The sequence below is a fragment of the Phoxinus phoxinus genome (genome assembly GCF_949152265.1).
Source record: "Phoxinus phoxinus genome assembly, chromosome: 6".
NCBI classification, from domain to species: domain Eukaryota; kingdom Metazoa; phylum Chordata; class Actinopteri; order Cypriniformes; family Leuciscidae; genus Phoxinus; species Phoxinus phoxinus.
Genome location: NC_136881.1, coordinates 5,544,710 through 5,563,823, shown reverse-complemented (window position 1 = coordinate 5,563,823; position 19,114 = coordinate 5,544,710). Strand labels below are relative to the sequence as shown.

The window sequence follows — 19,114 nt, the reverse complement described above, 5'->3', positions numbered from 1 at the left end:
GTAGTAGCACTAGAGCTTATGTGTGTATACGTCATTAATATGTACACTTGTTGCCATAGTCACAGAATAGGAGACTTGCATCACGTTTTCTCCAGTCGTGCCTCTTATCACAGGTCATGTGACCTCATCTCTTCTCCCTGAGAGAGGGATGAAGTTTATCTCTCGCCTCTCTTCAGTGCCTCTGTCAATCAGCATTACACACACACACACACACACACACACACACACACACACACACACACACACACACACACACACACACACACACACACACACACACACACTTTAACAGCTCATTAAACATTGAAGCGGTTTACAGTACCGCATCACCTCAGCTGAAGCCCCTGAGGTCCATCTGGGATTCAATCAAGTTTTCATAAGAGAGCTTATTTAAGTTTTCTGTATTCTGTGAGATAAAATCATTTCCCCTTCCTGCATAATAGTTATTATTAAACTTTGAGGTTTTAGTCTTCATTAATGTCATTATTTTCGGTTGGACATGAACAGTTGCCGACCACATCTAAACCACAGAAGCTGGGTAGACGCACTGGGTAAAGTTGCATAAGATGTCGTTTAATTTGTCGCAAATGAAAATGAGGATGTGAGGGACTAGTGTTGATCTTTCAGCCAACATATTTGGAAATGTGTCTTTCCACAAATTTCTAATGGACAGAAACTGTTGAAAATATTATGGAATAGTCTGTGCTTCGGCCCCTTGATCACAGCCTCGTTTTCTTTTCTTTTTTGCATCAAAGTAGGTAATTCATTAAGTTTTATTGTGTTTTACACATGGTGTGGCCAATAACAGTGACAGAAAGTTCTAGTTTCTTTCTAGATATACTTTGAAACCCATCTCTCAATGTAAGTTTATGGGATCTTTTGTAAGTTTGTAATATAATTTATTCAAATTTAATAAAAAAAAAAAAAAAAAAACTATAAACATTCAGCAAGACAGTGTCAAAAAGACAAGTGGCTGTGTGATTCAAATGTGAAATTGTTCTCTCATTCCTTTTTCAGATATTTTATGGAATTGTGGTATGAAAGTATTTCATAAAGTATTTTTCTCTTTTATCTTGAAATTGATCACAGGAATAGAGAAAATGTTTTCCCCTCTCTGACACGTTCCCTGCGCACTCTGTGTGTCTCGCTGTTGTGGTGTGTGAGCAGTAATAAGCTCTGTATCTGTTTGATGAGCTGCTGCCAGTCTCAGTTTTTATTCATGTAAATTCATGGATGCTCCGCGCCACACTGGGCACATGCAAATTGGCAGAGGAGGTTTTTATTTTGGGAATAATGCAAATGAATGGAGAGGAGGTTTTATTTTTGTGGTAATGTACTCTGTAGATCAAGCTGTGTTGAAGAATGTTTCCTAATCTCAGTTGTTGGTTGAGTCTGTAGCATCATTTAGCCGATGTGTCTGTAACCACTAATCTGTAACTACATTATCAGTCACATGATCACATGGTATAAGTCACATGGTAGTTTTTTCTGGCGCCCACTTAGACAATGTTCCATTTAGCCAGTTTTTCACATGACTTTAGGGGCCAGTATATCTCAAATTTAGATATAACTCAGAGAAAAAAATTAAGCAAAATGTTTATGTCTGGTTCTGTGCAGAATTAATGTATTTCATTCATACAGAAAATTGGCATTAAATTAATCAAAAGTGACAGTAAAGACATTGAAAACATTACAAAAGATTTCAGTTTCATATAAATGTTGTTACTTTAAACATTCTATTCATTTGAGAATCTTGAATTAACAATGCAACACGATTTTTACAAATATTTTAAATTTTAACATATTAGCCTGATTTCTGAAGGATCATGTGGGACTAACGTTTGCTGAAAAATCTGCATTGCCATCATAGGAATAAATCAAATTTTCAAATATATTACAATAGAAACCAGTTGTTTTAAATTGTAATAATATTTCACAATACAATTTTTTTCAGTATTTTTGATCAAATAAATGCAACCTTGTTAAATATAAAATTCTAAACCAAATACTCTCACTGACCCCAAACATTTGAACTGTAGTATATATACATATTTATAATAATATGACAACACATTTCAGTTAGTGAATAACTGTGATTGTCTTGCTTGCCTGAATCTTCCAGAAAAGCCTTTTTTTGACAAAGATGGAAGAGTTGACATGCTCCTCTCTCTCCCTCTGCTCTCTCATCCTCTCTGTTCTGTCTTTATTGTGATGAGAGATGCAGGTAGACACCTTTGCCTCCAGCTCTCATCTCAGACACACTGAATGACAGTGACTCGCTGGCTTTCGGCTCATTTGTTTGGTCATTAATGTCGTCCCGCAGGACATAAACAGCAAATGGATTTGCTGCGTGTGTCGACAAGAGTACAAAGTAGATGGTGAATACTTTTGCTTTTTTGTTTGTGTCTTCAATGCTCTGACTGCTGTAGGCCAGAAACGTTCTCTACCGCAAGTACACAGATGCAGATGCTAGTCCAATGCATCGCAAATGTCCCGTTCATATACTTATACTAGTGCTTTATTCCACTACCGTGACAGTACCAAACTTCAAGTAGAGGGGGTAAAAGTTACCTTCAAATAACCCTGTTTTGCTTGGTCACATAAACGGCTTTTGCACCGGAGGAACGTTTTCATAGTTCCTATAACCATTGGCGGAAGGTGTCAGCTTTTTTGCTGTATTCACACGGCAGGAACTGGGGATAAATGAACTCCTTCAGAGTAGGTCTAACCCAGCACAATAGCAGCTACCAGTGATGTAAATGTACATTTATTGGCCGAACGCATGCCTTACGAAACACCAGCACCCTCTATTTTTAAAAAGCTGTTTAAAAGTTTACATGCTAACTCCATGAACATGGAAAATAGTCCAGGTACTTCTTAACTGGCCCAGTGGCTGCTTCCTATAACTGAGTTCTTATAACTACCCGATGCAAAATCACTTATACTTTAATGTGTATCCATCCATCCATCCATCCATCCATCCATCCATCCATCCATCCATCCATCCATCCATCCATCCATCCATCCATCCATCCATCCATCCATCCATCCATCCATCCATCCATCCATCCATCCATCCATCCATCCATCCATCCATCCATTCCATCCATCCATCCATCCATCCATCCATCCATCCATCCATCCATCCATCCATCCATCCATCCATCCATCCATCCATCCATCCATCCATCCATCCATCCATCCATCCATCCATCCATCCATCCATCCATCCATCCATCCATCCATCCATCCATCCATCCATCCATGCATGCATGCATGCATACATGCGAGTGTATATGTTTAGTATATGTGAAAATCTAGTGTATACTATGTGTACAATGTAAGTGCACAGTCAGAGTCTGATTGAATGCTACAATGCAACACACTTTTCAAGAGCGCTCGACCTGAGGAAATGATGCAGGAGACGGGGGGAGCACTCCATTGATATCCAAGACAGTGCCTACCGTAATGGCTTTTGGGCTTGTCATTTTGACATGTGACTGTTGTTCTGCTAATGTAATTGCGTTCCACTGAAAGTTTCCACTTCCAAAATATATTTTTCAGTTTGTTGAAGTTGTTTTCTTTTTTTTCTGGCAAGAAACATTTAACCACTAACCTCTGGCACCATTGTGTTTTCCTAACTGTAGCAGTCTCACACGGACAGTGAAGATTTCTGGAGACCTCGGGCCTCTGGGAATCAAAGTCATATCATACTGCTCCTCACTGAGTGGAAGGTAAAACACACACACACACACACACACACACACACACACACACACACACACACACACACACACACACACACACACACACACTGAAGGCAATGATCTTAGTTTGTTTTGCTATTCCATAGGCATAATGGTTCTTATACTGCACAAACTGATAACAAATTCGATCCCCTTACACTGCCCCTATCCCTACACCTACCCATCACAGGAAACATTCAGCATTTTTACATTTTTAATAAAACATTGTTTATGTTTTTTAAGCTATTTGAATTATGAGGACTCATGAAATGTCCTCATAAATCACATAAACAAGAACGCACACACATTTTTACATTTTCCCTTTTTTTTTACATTTTCATAACACTTCATTAGTATGATTTGTATGCTGTTTTCCTCATGGGGACCAAACATTTTTCCGACAAGGATTTCGGATATTGCCATCGTTGTGGGGACATTTTGTGGGGTTATAATGTTGAGTTTACCAGGACCAAACACCCACACAAACATACACACTCATGGTGTTTTACACATTTTCATGATAATGGACCGCTATGAGGAGCACTGTTGTAGAAATCCTGCTTTTCGATCGTCATGCATTGACTCTTAATCGACTATAGACTAGAAGTAGTAGTTTAGAAAAAAACTTTTATACAGTTGACAATCTAGCAACATGAGATCAAAAGGATTGGACCCAAAATTGAGAATTCTGTTATTGTCATAATAACAACACACTTTTCTTCCTTCGTGGAAATTCTAACGAAGATGTTGTTATTATTATATAGTTTAGTGTATGTGTTGTATCCTAGTGGTCGACTGGCATGTGAATGCTTTTTATTTTTCAAATTTTGGTTAATAATAGGTTTCATTTATTTTATTTATTTAGTGAATCAAAAACATTGTGACGTGTAATGCATACAAAATTCTTGAATGTATTTCAAAGTCTTGTAAAATTCAGATAATATTACATAAATATTGTGTATTGTATTATAAATACTATCTAGGACATGCATGGATTGTATTGTTAGTCAGCAGTTTCCCATTCATATTCACCCATAATCACACACTCACACACTTTCAGGAAGTAGCTAGGTGAATGGCTCTTTCAGACTGCATGAACAGGTCAAAGGTTAAGTGCTCAGGGCAAGGACACACACGTGCTGCATGACAGGAAGTCCTCCCGGGGTGGACGGTGACATGTTTCCTGTTGTTGGGGCCTGTGCGCCCTGTTGAGCTCCGGATGGAAATAGACCCTCTCTCTGTAGGTGGTCAAACCTGTCCGATGACCTGGTGAACTACTCTTTGGGTTGTGTGAGTCTCAAAGGAAACCCTTAAGGAAGTAACAGCAAATGAAATCCTGTATTTACTTCATTTTCCCAGTAGTAACAGAATTGCTCTTTGAAATGGTTGACTAGAGAAGTCTGTTCTTGAAATATTGCTAATATTGAGAGACAATTAAGAGAACCTTCCTGGAATATGATTGATATTTTTCATTAAATCATAAAACAACAGTAAAAAAAAAAAAAAAAAACACGTTTCTGGTGTCAGTCAATTTAATTTAAATTATTTTTATTTTTTTGCAATTGGCCCAACGACGGTGTCCGATAAGTGGGTGAAACACCTTGCTTAATAAATGTCTCTTTATTTATTTATTTGTATTTGGGGAGCATTTGGGTAACCCAGGAAAGTACAGAGGTTCCATACGAGTCATTTTCAGATGAAATTCAATAGAACTAATATCTTTTTTGTCTCAAATGATGCCCTTCTGTCTTACATGTGTTTGTGCATGTGTCATCAGGACTCTGGGTCTGCATATCCGATCCATCGAGGAGAACAGCCGCTCTGAACGAGAGAGGATCTTTCAAGAGGATGAGTGCATTGTGCAGATCAATGACATCGAGTTAATAGACAAGTCCTTCGTTCAGTGAGTGTCTGACTCTTTCATCCGTCACACTTTCATTGTTGTCATGTGGATTACTAATCATCCACCCGCTCTCTTTCTCTCTACTTCATTCCCTTCTTCATTATCCATCTTTTGTTATTTTCACTTTCATGCAATTGTTCTCTGTCCTTCTCGCTCATAGCGTGCAAACCATCTATCTATCTATCTATCTATCTATCTATCTATCTATCTATCTATCTATCTATCTATCTATCTATCTATCTATCTATCTATCTATCTATCTATCTATCTATCTATCTATCTATCTATCTATCTATCTATCTATCTATCTATCTATCTATCTATCTATCTATCTATCTAATCTCTCTATCTCTCTATCTCTCTATCCCTCTTGCAGAGTTTCAGTGCTATAACTTTAACACAACAAAAGAAAATGGTCTTTTCTTGCCGCGAGTGTGGAATTGCCCTATTAAGTGGCATCAACGGTATTGGACAGTCTTCAAAAGGGTGACGGATTAAACGAAGTGCCACTATTAGAGGAAGAGTTAGAGTAATGGGTATGAGAGTTAAAGGTTTTGAAGTAGAAAAGAAGAAAGACTGCAGTCAAGCAAGTCAATTTTACTTCTCCTTTACTTTGTCCTGAACTGAACTCTGAAAAGTTTGCTCAACACATTTAATGCAACATGAATTGTGTCCTCACACATTAATTAAATTATTTTAAATTGAGAGTGATTAAAATGTCTCCACGATCTGCCTTTGAAGAAAGATCATAATATCAACATATTAAATAATGCTGCATGTTTCAAGGCACTTCAGTAAGTCTTTTAGATATAAATGACTGTGTTTATGTAAACCTTACATGCATTTGACAGTAGGGATGCACCAAATCCAGGATTCTGTTTCGGATTCGGCCGAATATTGAGGTTTTTAAAGGGGTTCGGTTTCTGCCAAACCTTAGAATTGTTTTTTCACCGAACCCTATAAGCTTGCAATATAATACGCGCGCTACGATGGTCGACATCACGCCGCCGTTGATTACGGGAAGGTGTTTACGTAGTGTAACGCGTTGTGTCAGGAAGAAAAATAGGGATACCGGTAGCTCACAGCTAAAGTTATAGCAGAGGCCATACTCATGGAGGCGATTGGCATCTCACAACTCGCACTTTATTCCCCAATCGAACTCATGTAACTGTCTGTCACACGTTCTACCATCAGTGTTACTTAATAAAATAAGATAAAAATGAGCATCAAACTGAAATAACCCGCATACATGGGGTATCGAGGCGCATACAATACAATACAGACTGCCGACAGTTCAACAGGGAGCAAGCAGCTCTTAAAGGGGCCACACCTTATTTCCATTTGTTACAGTAGGCTAGTGGACCGTTCGAATCTCGTAGGCAGTGAGAAAGTAAAAAAATGGAACTCGTGAGCAGAAAAAGTGTTGTTTGGCAGTACTTTCAGTCAAAAGAAGGCAATTCAAGTCGAGCTACATGTTCAATTTACAATGACGATTTGTCTCGTGGTGGCAATGACCCTAAACAATATACAACATCATCCGCTGTTAAAATGCATATTGTTTATTTTTATTTTTTATTTTACAGTTAAAATATAATAAAATGAAAAATCAACTGCTGTGGACGTTGTTTACTTCATTGATGTGTTTACTGTGTTAATGGACTGAGGATGGGACTAGGATTCGGTATTCGGTTTTGGATTCGGCAGAATCTTAACCAGTGGATTCGGTATTCGGCCGAACCCCAAAAATCTGGATTCGGTGCATCCCTATTTGACAGTAAAATAAGTGGCGAAAGAGAACTTGGTTCAGTATTTAATTGGACAGAAAATCTGATGAGAATCGCAAGTGCAGAGTGATGTCATCAAAATCATTCCATCTATATTGATGGAAGTGAGAGACAGGTTATTGAAAGAGAAGGAAAAAAAGTTTCATTTGGATGTAAGTCACAATAAGGAATACATAATCTGTTGCTATTTTAACATACTCTCACCAGTCTATAGTGACGGTAAATTCCAGGGAGTTATGTAGAAAGAGAAACATTGAGAAGTGATTCCCACTGGAAGTTCTTGAGCGAAAAGGCTCTTGAATGGTGTTCATTAAGGAGGCTGTTTAGTCTAGAGCTCTTCTGAGTCTTTGAAGGACCGAAGGGATGTCTTTATATTCATGTTATCTACAAATGTGCATTACAGAACAATAAGACAAGGTGTTTTTTTCTTGATGTTTCAGGTCTCAGGAGGTGTTTCGCCAAGCCATGTCCTCCTCGCCCGTAAGCTTGCAGGTACTTCCTTTTGCCAACAAGCTTCGTTACGAAAAGAGCCTCATCGGTCAGCTTTTCAACGGCACCGAACCAACCACTGTGGTCCCTAAACTCAAGAGTCCTTTCTTGGTCCATAATCTCCGTCCGAGTAATGCAGCGACGCCGTCCCCAGAGCCCCCTGTCTCACAGACCCCGCCCCTAAAGGAGGAGGAGCTTCGCCCTCCAAGACACTCCCCTGTTGAATCAAATCATCCCAGAGATACACCTTCTCCTCCCGTCAGCGCTTCACCCATCCTCAAAGATCGTAGCGAGAGCCCTGCCCCAAAAATGACCCCAGCCCTCGCCGCGCTGGTTAACATGACCGGCAAAAAGCCTGGGAAGAAAATGAAGATCGATTTGATGAAAGGTAAGCTGGAAGTGAAATTAACTCCCAAATGTTTCAACTTGCAGTCATTCTTTCTATATATATATTTTTTTTACTCAAAAATATGCTACATTGTGGAAGTAAAATGGCTTGTAGAATGCCATTTCATGTTGATTTGGCAGTGACAGTCTCATCACATGTAGGTTTCTGAAGAGCATTTTTGAAGCCCAAAGTGGCCATCGCCATCTTGCTAGTGAGTCACCGTGCATCACTCCCGGATAAGCAAAAATGGTAAAAGAGGCGGGATTAGCTGAGGTTACGGCTAACAGACAAGCAGACAAACGGCTAGTAGTGACAGCAGCGGCAATCCACCTGTCACTCAAGTGGCCACGCCCTTAATTATGCAGAACTTTAAGGCTTAATCAAATTTATAAAAAAATGTGGGCATATTAACATGGGTGGTAAATGGGATTGACTCTCTTTTGCAGCCTGTCTCTAGTGGCCAGTCAATGAATTGCAGTTTAAGTCTCTCCTATGTTGGTTTCAAGAGAGAGATCGGAAGGTTGCCGCTTGGATTTAACCCATGTCAAAACTGCTGCATGGCAACATCTGTACATGCTCTTCTCCCTTTTCTCCTCACCTCTCTGTCTTTATCGCTCCTCTCCGCTGATTGACAGCTGCTATTGTTTAAAACTTTAATGTCAGGTGCTCTTCTGGGACTTGAGATTTCATCATTTACCATCTTTAGTATGCTGGATTGGCCGCTATCCTCAATGACATCTCTCCATCAAGTGTGTTTGAGAGAGAGACAGAGCAATTCTCAGCTTCAGTAATCTCACGTGTCCCTTCAGACGAGAGACTCCAGGGAATCGCTATCTTAGCATGATTCTTTAAGCCTCATTTTTTTCTCTCATCTCTTATTGCGTTTGTGTGAATCTCATGAAACCTGTCAGTAACATGTCCAGGTCATATTTCACCCCAAAATCAAAGGAAAGAAAAATATAAATGATTTTTTTTCATTATATAATAATATTTTTTTCATACAAATTTAAGCTTTGCATTGTAACATTTAATGGCAAATAAGCTCATTTGCAAATAAATATCATTCCTCATTACCAATACAATATCAGTACAATAAAATAATAGTGTAAAATATTGTTAATTTTTTTTAAAGATAAAGTGTATTTATATATACTATTTGGTTGTGTAATGCCTTTAATTTATGCTGATTTTAAATAAATCATTGTATTACCATTTTTATACTAGTATTTTGTAGTATGTCTAAATGGTAAAATTATGTTATGAGTATAATATAAGTATAAAGGCAATAAATAAATAAATATGAATATAATATTAATTAAAATATACATGCATTTGGTATAAAAATGACTAAATAATAAGCTATGCAATGAACATTAATATATATATATATATATATAATATGTATCCAGTAAATATAAAAAATATAAAAATATATGCAATAAATATAAAAAACAACCTAATAGTAATATTTATGCATGAAAAACAAAAATATATTTCGTCTGCTCTTGTGATTGATTTTGAAATGTGACCCTGCATGTTTTAGTGAGACTCACTCTTCCATCTTCTTTTTTCTTCCCCTCTTCCAGTGCTTCCACTTCCTCTAATCATTTTTTTTTCAGGCCACACCCTTTGTCATTGTTTCTATCGTTCTTCTTTCACACCATTTCTCTCTCTCCTCATCCTGTATCCTGCTCTCTGCATCTCCCGTCTCCTGTAGATGTGTTCACGTGTGAAATTAAAGTGCAGAGCTGTCTAATCCCCGTAAGGAAACATTTATCAACGAGCAGGGGTGGAGACGGAGAGAAACCGACAGCTTAAACACAGGTTATCAATCCAGAGTGCTTGAAAGCCTTCATCAGCGTACCGTTGACCTTTTGACCTGATCTTGGATCGGATGAGCTTGAGACCGTTTTTGCCATTATCCACCACCTTGCTCTCTAGAACCCATATCAGTAGTCCATCGTTTCTAAACCAGACTTCAGTGATAACAGTGACACTCTGATGATGTTGGCTTTTATTAGTTTATTATTTATAGGAACTGAAAATGAATGCTATAACATTAGACAAAATACACTGGCGATTCTTTCATGTCAGTTGCAGTTTGAAGGTCTTTTAAACAAGTCTTTAATTCAAAAGTTCATATCGTCAAACTTTGAATTCAAGAATTCAAGCCTTTAAATCTTCGCTGTTGGAAGGAAACGAAAACATTCCTTTTTTTCAGGAAATATATATTTTTTTTAAAATTGATATTGTGGCTTTATATATGGTCAGACACTTGCATGTGTCATTATATTATTAACATTTTATAAAAATCAAGATCAAATGGAGTTTTTGACCAGAGAATTTTGGACATACGTGTTTTATCTGAGGCAGTAACAGCATCATCACATTTCATTTTCATTAACTTACAGGTTATAACGTTTATTTTAGCTATTTAGCCTCTGTTTATTCAGTCATTTGGCCAAAATATCATGTTATTAAAGATGAAGTCCTACTCAAGGAGTATTTAAGACAATATTGGCTATGACTCGATGACAAATACTTAGACACTAAGGCACTCTTCTCCGCTCCTCAAATACATAAAACATTAGCCTTTACATCTATACATGTAGAATTTATCGAGTAAAGAAAATGACTTATTCAAACAAACAGTTCTTTATTTACCCTTGCATTGCAAACAAGCAGAGACGGTCCAAACTGCAAATTTGAGGTTTGACCGACAGTTTGAGGATCCAATGGAGTTACGAGTTTTAGTCACAAGCTTTTTTTAATACTTTTCATTGGTTAAATATTTGCAAAACCATCTGATTGATGTGGAGTGACCAATAGTAATGATTTATGAAAATAAGACGAAATATCGAGATTTCCACCCAACAGAGACGAAATCAAACATTCATTTGCAGTTTTGTTCGACAAGCCTTTAACTCCAAAAAAAAAAAAAAAAAAAAAAACCTAGGAACTTCCAGAACTAGAAACCTTTTATTAAAAATGTTGAATATTCATTGCAATAAACAGTGCATGTTTTAGTCTGTAAGTTAAAAGTTTGCAAGGGTATAAGTTTTTTTTTTTTTCTAGGCGAAAAACACTAAAAACAACTAATAAGATATAAGAGCTTTTGAATGATGTATTTCCAACTGGCATTCCATATTCTCCTTCATATCTGTCAACATCCTTAGACTTTCACGCTAAAACTAGTCAATCTCTTTGTCTTTTGCCAGTTTTGTGTCTTTTGAAGTTTGTGTTGTACATCAAAGTGTGTACAGTAAATGACCAGAACATCACATCTTTCATTTAAGTTTGCAAAATGTTCTCCGTGATCTTCCTCGCGGTGAATAGAGCCTTAGGATGTTAGCAAGTCTTTAGAACCTTGTGGAAGGGATATAAGTGGAACAATCATGTACTTTTTCGATTGTTGGCACCTTTGAAGAATGTTATTTTTTTATCATACAGCAGAGTAAAATATGTTCAGAAGTTAGCGTAGCTATTGTTTTCCACACTGTTGGAAGCGGTAAGAAGACCGTTTGCCTGGTTCACTGGGTCATTAAATAAATGCTTAATGTTTCTGGCCGCCTTTTCTCTCCAGGCACGGAGGGCCTCGGTTTCACCGTGGTAACCAGAGACTCGTCTCTTCATGGTCCAGGACCCATTATGGTCAAGAGCATTCTGCCTCGCGGAGCTGCCGTTAAAGACGGGCGGCTCAAGTCTGGAGACCGTATCCTGGAGGTATTACATGCTTTCTGCATCAATGCAATCATGAGAGCGCAACCTGGCTAATGCAAAAGCAGAGCTTATTTTTAGAACATTAAATCATGCTGTTTCTTCCCCGCCAGTCATGCATTTAAAAGGTATTGTTTTAAATGCAATCTAAATATATTGTTTCAGAATGCGTAATGCATTTTTGACGTGATTAGGCCAATTGTCTGTCTTGTATCGCACCTGGCCAAGAGACACAATTAATACTGACGTGTTTTCCATCTCGTCAAAGTGTAAATGGACATTTTGCTCTCTGTTTTGACGGTTACTGGAAATTGCTTTTTCTCTTTCTCTAGGTAAATGGACTGGACATTACAGGACGCACACAAGAGGAACTGGTGGCTATGCTGCGGAGCACCAAACTGGGAGAGACCGTATCAATGATGGTTGGAAGACAAGAAGAGTTTTTGCCCAGAGAACTGGTAAGACTGTAGTGCAACAGTCGCAAAAACAAATTTTTCCATAAGGAAATAGATTTTTTTACCAATGATTTAGAAACTTTTAGACAGACCTACTGTGAGTTCCAAGGTTGTTAATCGATGGTATATGCTTTTATTGAAGCCATCCGTAAAATAATTGTTTAAATAGTGTTTAATAGCTGAATTTGTGGTGAAAAACTACATACCCGTGATGCTCCGTATACATTTCCACCAATCAGAGAGTTGCAGCAATTACAAACGAAGCAATCAAGCTGGTCTCGCTATGCTGTCAAAATACTAAATATGTATAATTATTTGCATGCATATTTTGCAATAAACGTATATATACAGTATAGTTTTAATACTATGGATATAACCAACAACGTGCTTAATACATTTTTGATAACCCCAGCTAGAGACCTGCGCGGGACACAATTTTCAGTCCCGCTCCCGCAGTGTTCAGTCCCGCTCCCGCAAAGATTTGTCATTTTTAGTCCCGCTCCTGCCCGCATCTGTGATATTATGTCCCGCTCCCGCCCGCAAATTCCCGCAAGATGGCCGGCAGGATGGATGTTCACTTTCTGTCTCACGAAAGGTCTTGGAAAAAAATGCGTGCGCACATAATTCCTTACCAATACTTGCTAACATTTTAATTTCTAAGCCATATGTTCAACCATACATTAGCTACAAAACAAGAAATAGGCCTCCGTAACAATAAAGATAAACATAAATCGGCCCAAATTCCAATAGGCTTAATTCACGTGTAACACAAAAACAGCCTAAATAAAATTTAAATTAAATTAAATAAATAAAAAAATAACAGCCTTAGGTATGGCCTACACATAGGAACATTTGTAAAACGGATCATTCTTATCTAGCCTAGACTATCGACTATATCACAGGCCAGTTAAACATTTAAAATGTGATCACAAAACACGAAACAGTCCCATATTACGAATAGCATAATATTCACAATAGGCTAACAGTAACCAAAAACAAAAAATATAAAATCAATTCGATTAGGTAATATTATTATCTATCTAATATATATATAGGGTAATTATAAATTAGATAATGTTCTGGTCACATTATAGGCTAAATAAAATTAAAACGATTTGGGCTTTGAGCCTCAGTGCAGGTGTTAAACTGAAAATAGCCTGGGCCTACCTTTTAATAATAATAATAATAATATTAATAAAAAACAAAAAAAAAACTCAGCAGGTCGCTACCAGCATGTCTAAATGAAAATGATCAAAATAAAGGTAAAACAAGCAGCTGCTCCTTAGGCTATCGGGTTCTTTGAATAGGCTAACCATGAAGGAAAAGGTGAGGGCTGATGAGGGCTTCAGCACACTGCGTCTTTGCTCCAGTATGCGACCACAAATGCTGAAAGCCCGTTCGGACGGTGCGCTGGAGGCTGGAACACATCGTCCATACTGTCTATTTTGAACTTGAAGCTTGCCGGGAAGGAATTGTCTCTAAACAAGTGTGCGTGAGATTAGGCCCCGCCCTACCCCAAATGACAACATCCACAAGTTTAGGCTGTTTAAAACGTTTTTATTGCTGCCTAACAGAATCTCCCTCACAACTACAAATTATGTACGCTACTTTAATCATTTATATATTTTACTTTACACTCATATTTAATTTGCGGGAGTGCAGCGTATCATCCCTCCCGCCCGCACCCGCAAGTGCACCTCCATCATCCCGCCCGCTCCCGCAATGACCTTTCAAAATTTGTCCCGCGCCGCACTGTTTTGCGTTGCGACCCGCGGGAGTGCAGACCTCTACCCCAGCAGTCCCCTCCTTTATTTTGAATGTGTCGAATCAGGTTGTGACAGGAAGTTGTACACATGACACAGCAGTTTAACAGGAAGCCTTGGGCTGATGCTGGTCCATCTTCTCCCAGATGTTACATGCGAGTGTTGATCGCTGACCCCTTTCAAAGCATCTTTATTTTCCTTCTAAACATCAGACCCAAGTTAGAATCCAAACAACGAGTAAAAGCGCACTTGTGGCGCCACTAGATCCCTCATCGCAGGAAGAAAGACCACATCCCTTCATTGTGTCTCTGTCTATCCTCAGTTCATTTACACTCTAGTGTCTGTTTATCAAAGGCTTCTGGTTTAGACGGGTCACCTGTGATATCTGTGGGCTGCCAAACAATTCATAATCGTTCTGACTGTAAATAATTTCTCTCATGCATTACTTCCTCAATTAGATGTCTGATATTATTATTATTATTGTGTTTTTTTTTTGTTCAGAATTTGGATAATTGTTTTATTGCGAAAATTTAAAAACTAATGCAGGGTTAAATGTGGGGTTTATTTATGGATTTAGCTTTGTACTTTGTTACATTTTTGCTGTCCCAGATCTGTTCAAGAAGAGCAGCTGTATGTCATTGACACTGACTATTATTGGACCATTAATTCTTGTTAGGCACAAAAAACGTCATAAAGCGCTGCTCTGCAGTATCTATTCACAGAGAAAAACCTTCTCCATTTTTCCACCCTATTCAAATTCAAAGTGGGTTAGCTGTGCCACTGCTTAGCCAGGGTAAATTATGGCAGAAATGCGACGGCAGGCAAAAGGAAAAATGACACACTCGGGAGAAATATTTTTTCAGAGAATGGGAGAGTATGAAAAGATATAATGAGAGTGTTGAGTAGATTTCACCATCTGCCTTTTTAGAGGATGTGTGTGTGTGTGTGTGTGTATATATATTTCATTCCAACCAATGAATGCATCCAAACCTGAAATACCCTCCATAAACACCCACTGTCATACAGTATTCGTCGGTTTCTTTAACCACCCCCTGCAGGCACAAAATACACCGTCTTAATTCAAAAAGGCAGATTTGGCTTATGGTCAGCCATTAGCAAAAATAAAGCATCTTTTAAATCAGTCCTCTAGAATCCAGCAGATCTTTAGACAGGAAATGGGCGACACCATAAAAGTCCATCCTGTTAGCAGCTAGATGTGTCTGTCTAGAGATGGAGCAGTCGGCGTGACCCGTATTTAGAGACCGTTGACAGAGTTAAAGCTTTGTTTTTCTGAATCAACCTTTTGGGATCTAGTCACGGTGCTGATGTGTTGGTGACTGGATATCCTGGATGCAGGAGTGTGTCGCCGAAACGTCCGGCCCTGCTGGAAAATCCAGCTAAAGTCATCTAATGGCGCCTAGCTTACCTCATTTATAACTGTCACAAGATGTTTTTTAGCTGGTCCAGGCTGGCGTAGAATATAGATTGTTGATCGGCCACGGTATTTGAAAGAATACCATAGTACATGTAATTTTTAGTAATGTTTTGTTAGTGTATGCATATTAAGGATGTGCCTGAAGCCTAAATTCGAATTTGGAAAGGTACAGAAAATGAGTAGCGTAAAGGGACATGGTTAGGCTTGCTCTGGTAGTCGGTTACATTACAGTACATTATATTTCATTTATCACATGAAGATAAGGAGTAAGGAGAGATGACTGACAGGACGATGTCATAGGATTTGATGCACAACAGATCCTGATCGTCATTAACAAATATCTTGTAAAATTCGAGGCCAGTACTGCCACTCCCAATACATGGATTACGTGCGAGCGCGCATTCAAAAGCCATTTCAATACCCCGCATATTGATAGCGGCTCCCTATTAATATGATTACCCAACTATATAATTGCGAGAGAATGCAAAAGCATTAAAATCTCGTATTTTTTCCCATCACCATGTCCCTTTAAGGGCTCCGTAGAATGCGTTGTTTCCTTTCTAAACACTACTCGGCTTCAGGCACATCTCTAATATGTATATGTGTATACATTGTTGTGTAGAATTCAATCAGACATGCATTAGATTCTGTGGGCTTAAGTAAATGCACATTAATGAGCATGACAAACTATAAACGTCTAAGGCCACGTTGCCACAGCAACATAATAACGTATTAAAGACTCAAATACAGAACTGACAACCCAGTCTTTAATACGTTATGTTCACACACAGTTCTGTTATTTATGGCAGTCGCATACTCACGGCGTACATTTTCAGGACTCACAAAATCTGCACTGTGTGAGTTGAACTGGGCTGGACAACTCGTTGTCTGTCACGTCATATAGTGCCGTTCTGTGCTGCACAAACACGCGTCTGCTCTTTCAGTAACTTAGAGTGACAGAGATATGAGCTGAAGGTTTTAGATTTAGTTCAGCTCCCGTCAGTTTTGTGTTCTACGCAGGACTCCAATGATCCGCTCTCCATATACAGTAAAAGCTGCTGTTGTTAATGATGGTTTGACGGATGAACTCGTGGCTTGATTGGACTCTTGTCATGTCAAAAGTGACTTTTCAGTTTTATGGACGTTGGCATCTTTGATATTACTTTGGTCACTGTCGCTATAGTTCCTGGTTAGAGAATACAGGCTTCACTCCTTCAGTACGTTCCTTGTATTCGATTGCTGTGTGAACGGGACATTTCGCGACTCACACCTAAGTAAATGCGATTGTCAATCCCAAAAAACTGACAGTGTGGCCTAAATTTGAGCATTGCATTAAAGTTAAGCTGATATTGCCATCAGTTTGTCACGTGCTGTGAGATTAAATGAATGCAGTGGGTGGAATTAATGTCTTCAGCAGCATATTCATTTTACCTGATAGCCAGTAGCAATACATCAGCCAAACATCAAATTAAATTGTAATGTAAAAAAAATTTGTGCCCACAAGACATGGGCATGCACTGCAAAAATTAATTTAAAAGAATGATAAAATGACTATATTTAGTGATGTTTGTGGTATTCCACTAGACAAATTACACGTGTATTCAAGATAAATGATCTAAAATCAAGTCTTGATAGAAGTGTTATGAATCTAATACCACCACTATTCCATGTTTTTCCGACAAGATATTTGTTGTAAAAGCTGAATATTTATTTGTGTGACCAATTTACAATGGCAATGTAAACTGTATAGTTAGTTGTTTGGAGGGTTTGTAGAGTTGAGCTGTGGGTGTTGCTGTAGACCCTTTGATTCAGGGTTTCTGTGAGGATGGAGGGGTCAGACAGCACATTGCACACGCTTGTCCTCCGAGGAAGAGAGGTCGGCACAGGGCTGGTGGAGCATGTAGAAGTCCTTGAGATGGTCTTTGTAATAATTCCTCTTCCCACACACAGGATGTGTTCTGCTTTGTCATGGCCTATTTAATTATATTTGTTATTTGGGTCACGGTCACTTCTTTCCAAAAACCAATAGACGCTTTTTAAAGCTGCGAGTAATATAAAAAGTGTACTGTAGATGCTTTCATGTAGGCTAATAGCAGATGGCGTTCTGACATCAATTCTAATTTAGTTCAATATCTGGGTTAAGGTGCATTGACTTCTAGCCAGGGGCATCAAAACACATTTCCCGTGGATTATTTTTGTGTAAATGACACAAAGACTTCCTTTTAAAAATGCTTTGTGAATCAAATCAATTATGGAAAATGTTGTAGCTCAGGATATTCTGGTGTTTATCGTTAAGTATAAATTTTGTCTCTGATGTTTCTCCTTAAATAGTATTAATATTAACCCTTTTGAAGCTTTTTTATTAATTACTATATTTATTACTATTAATATCAGTATTAATAACGTATATTAATATTAACGATTTGTTAAAATTAATGACTATTAATACTAATATCAAGTCCTATTAAAATAATATATAATTTCATATCAATATGCATTACTAATGTTGATTATGTGTACATGTATTATTATTATATCAGTTACTATTAATATTCATTCATTGTTAATACTTATTAAATAGTATTGATATTAAAATGTTTTATTAATGTTGCCAATTAATATCAATATTATTTTTAATACTAAAATTAACTCCTATTAGTATCATATGTAATAGAGATTAATATGAATCGTTAGTGTTGATATTAATAATGCATATTAATATTATCAGTTAATATTATATTAATGATGTGTTAATACTTATCAATTGATACGTATGAATACTAATAAACTGTACTATTATTAATATCAGTTATTATTTTAATTAATTCAAATAATAGTTCATATTAGTAGAATATAACCTATTAATAGTAGTGTTAATGTTATCATACTTACGATGTTAGTTCATATTAATTACTTCAATATTAAAGTAAATTTTTTTTTTCTTAAAACACAACTGTCTAAATATGTTTAATATTTGTGCATTATCCACAGGCGTGTTTAATGTGTATGATGCAATTCCCAACGTGAATCCGCCTTTTAAGTGTCACTGACCTTTTTCCCCAGCTTTTACTCATGTACGTTAGTTAAAATAGTTAATCACATGGTGTGTATGAGAGCATATGAGTGTGTATTTGCCCTCAGGAGGTCTTCATGTGAAGTCTCGAGTGTTGATAGGACCACCGAAGCGGTTCCTCGTGTGAGGAGACATCAGACAATCTGATATTCTCGCTGGGACCAAAGTTTGACCTCACTTACAAACAGGCCTTTTATTGTGTGCTAAAACTCAGATTTGTCGTCCGCCTCGGGCCATGCACGACACATTATCATCAGTAAGAGGACACACTAAAAGGACTACTTGAAGCTTTGCCCCATTGGCCCTCCTATTTGTCATCATTAGCTCTTAGTTAATGCTTTTTGCCCAACTTCGTGCTCTT

The 19,114-nt window shown here is 37.8% G+C and overlaps 2 protein-coding genes across 2 annotated transcripts in view; both read left to right on the top strand.

The window, feature by feature from the left end:
* nrp2a (neuropilin 2a) overlaps positions 1-19,114 on the top strand; it is a 250,386-nt gene that overhangs the window by 31,183 nt on the left and 200,089 nt on the right. The gene's annotated exons all lie outside the window — the stretch shown is intronic.
* Positions 1-19,114, top strand: part of pard3ba (par-3 family cell polarity regulator beta a) — a 156,830-nt gene that overhangs the window by 53,504 nt on the left and 84,212 nt on the right. Inside the window, exons 6-10 of the mRNA XM_079615678.1 lie at positions 3,648-3,734; positions 5,524-5,649; positions 7,874-8,310; positions 11,894-12,033; positions 12,360-12,485. Of these exons, the coding sequence (XP_079471804.1) occupies positions 3,648-3,734; positions 5,524-5,649; positions 7,874-8,310; positions 11,894-12,033; positions 12,360-12,485 (916 nt within the window). The remainder of the gene's footprint in view (positions 1-3,647; positions 3,735-5,523; positions 5,650-7,873; positions 8,311-11,893; positions 12,034-12,359; positions 12,486-19,114) is intronic.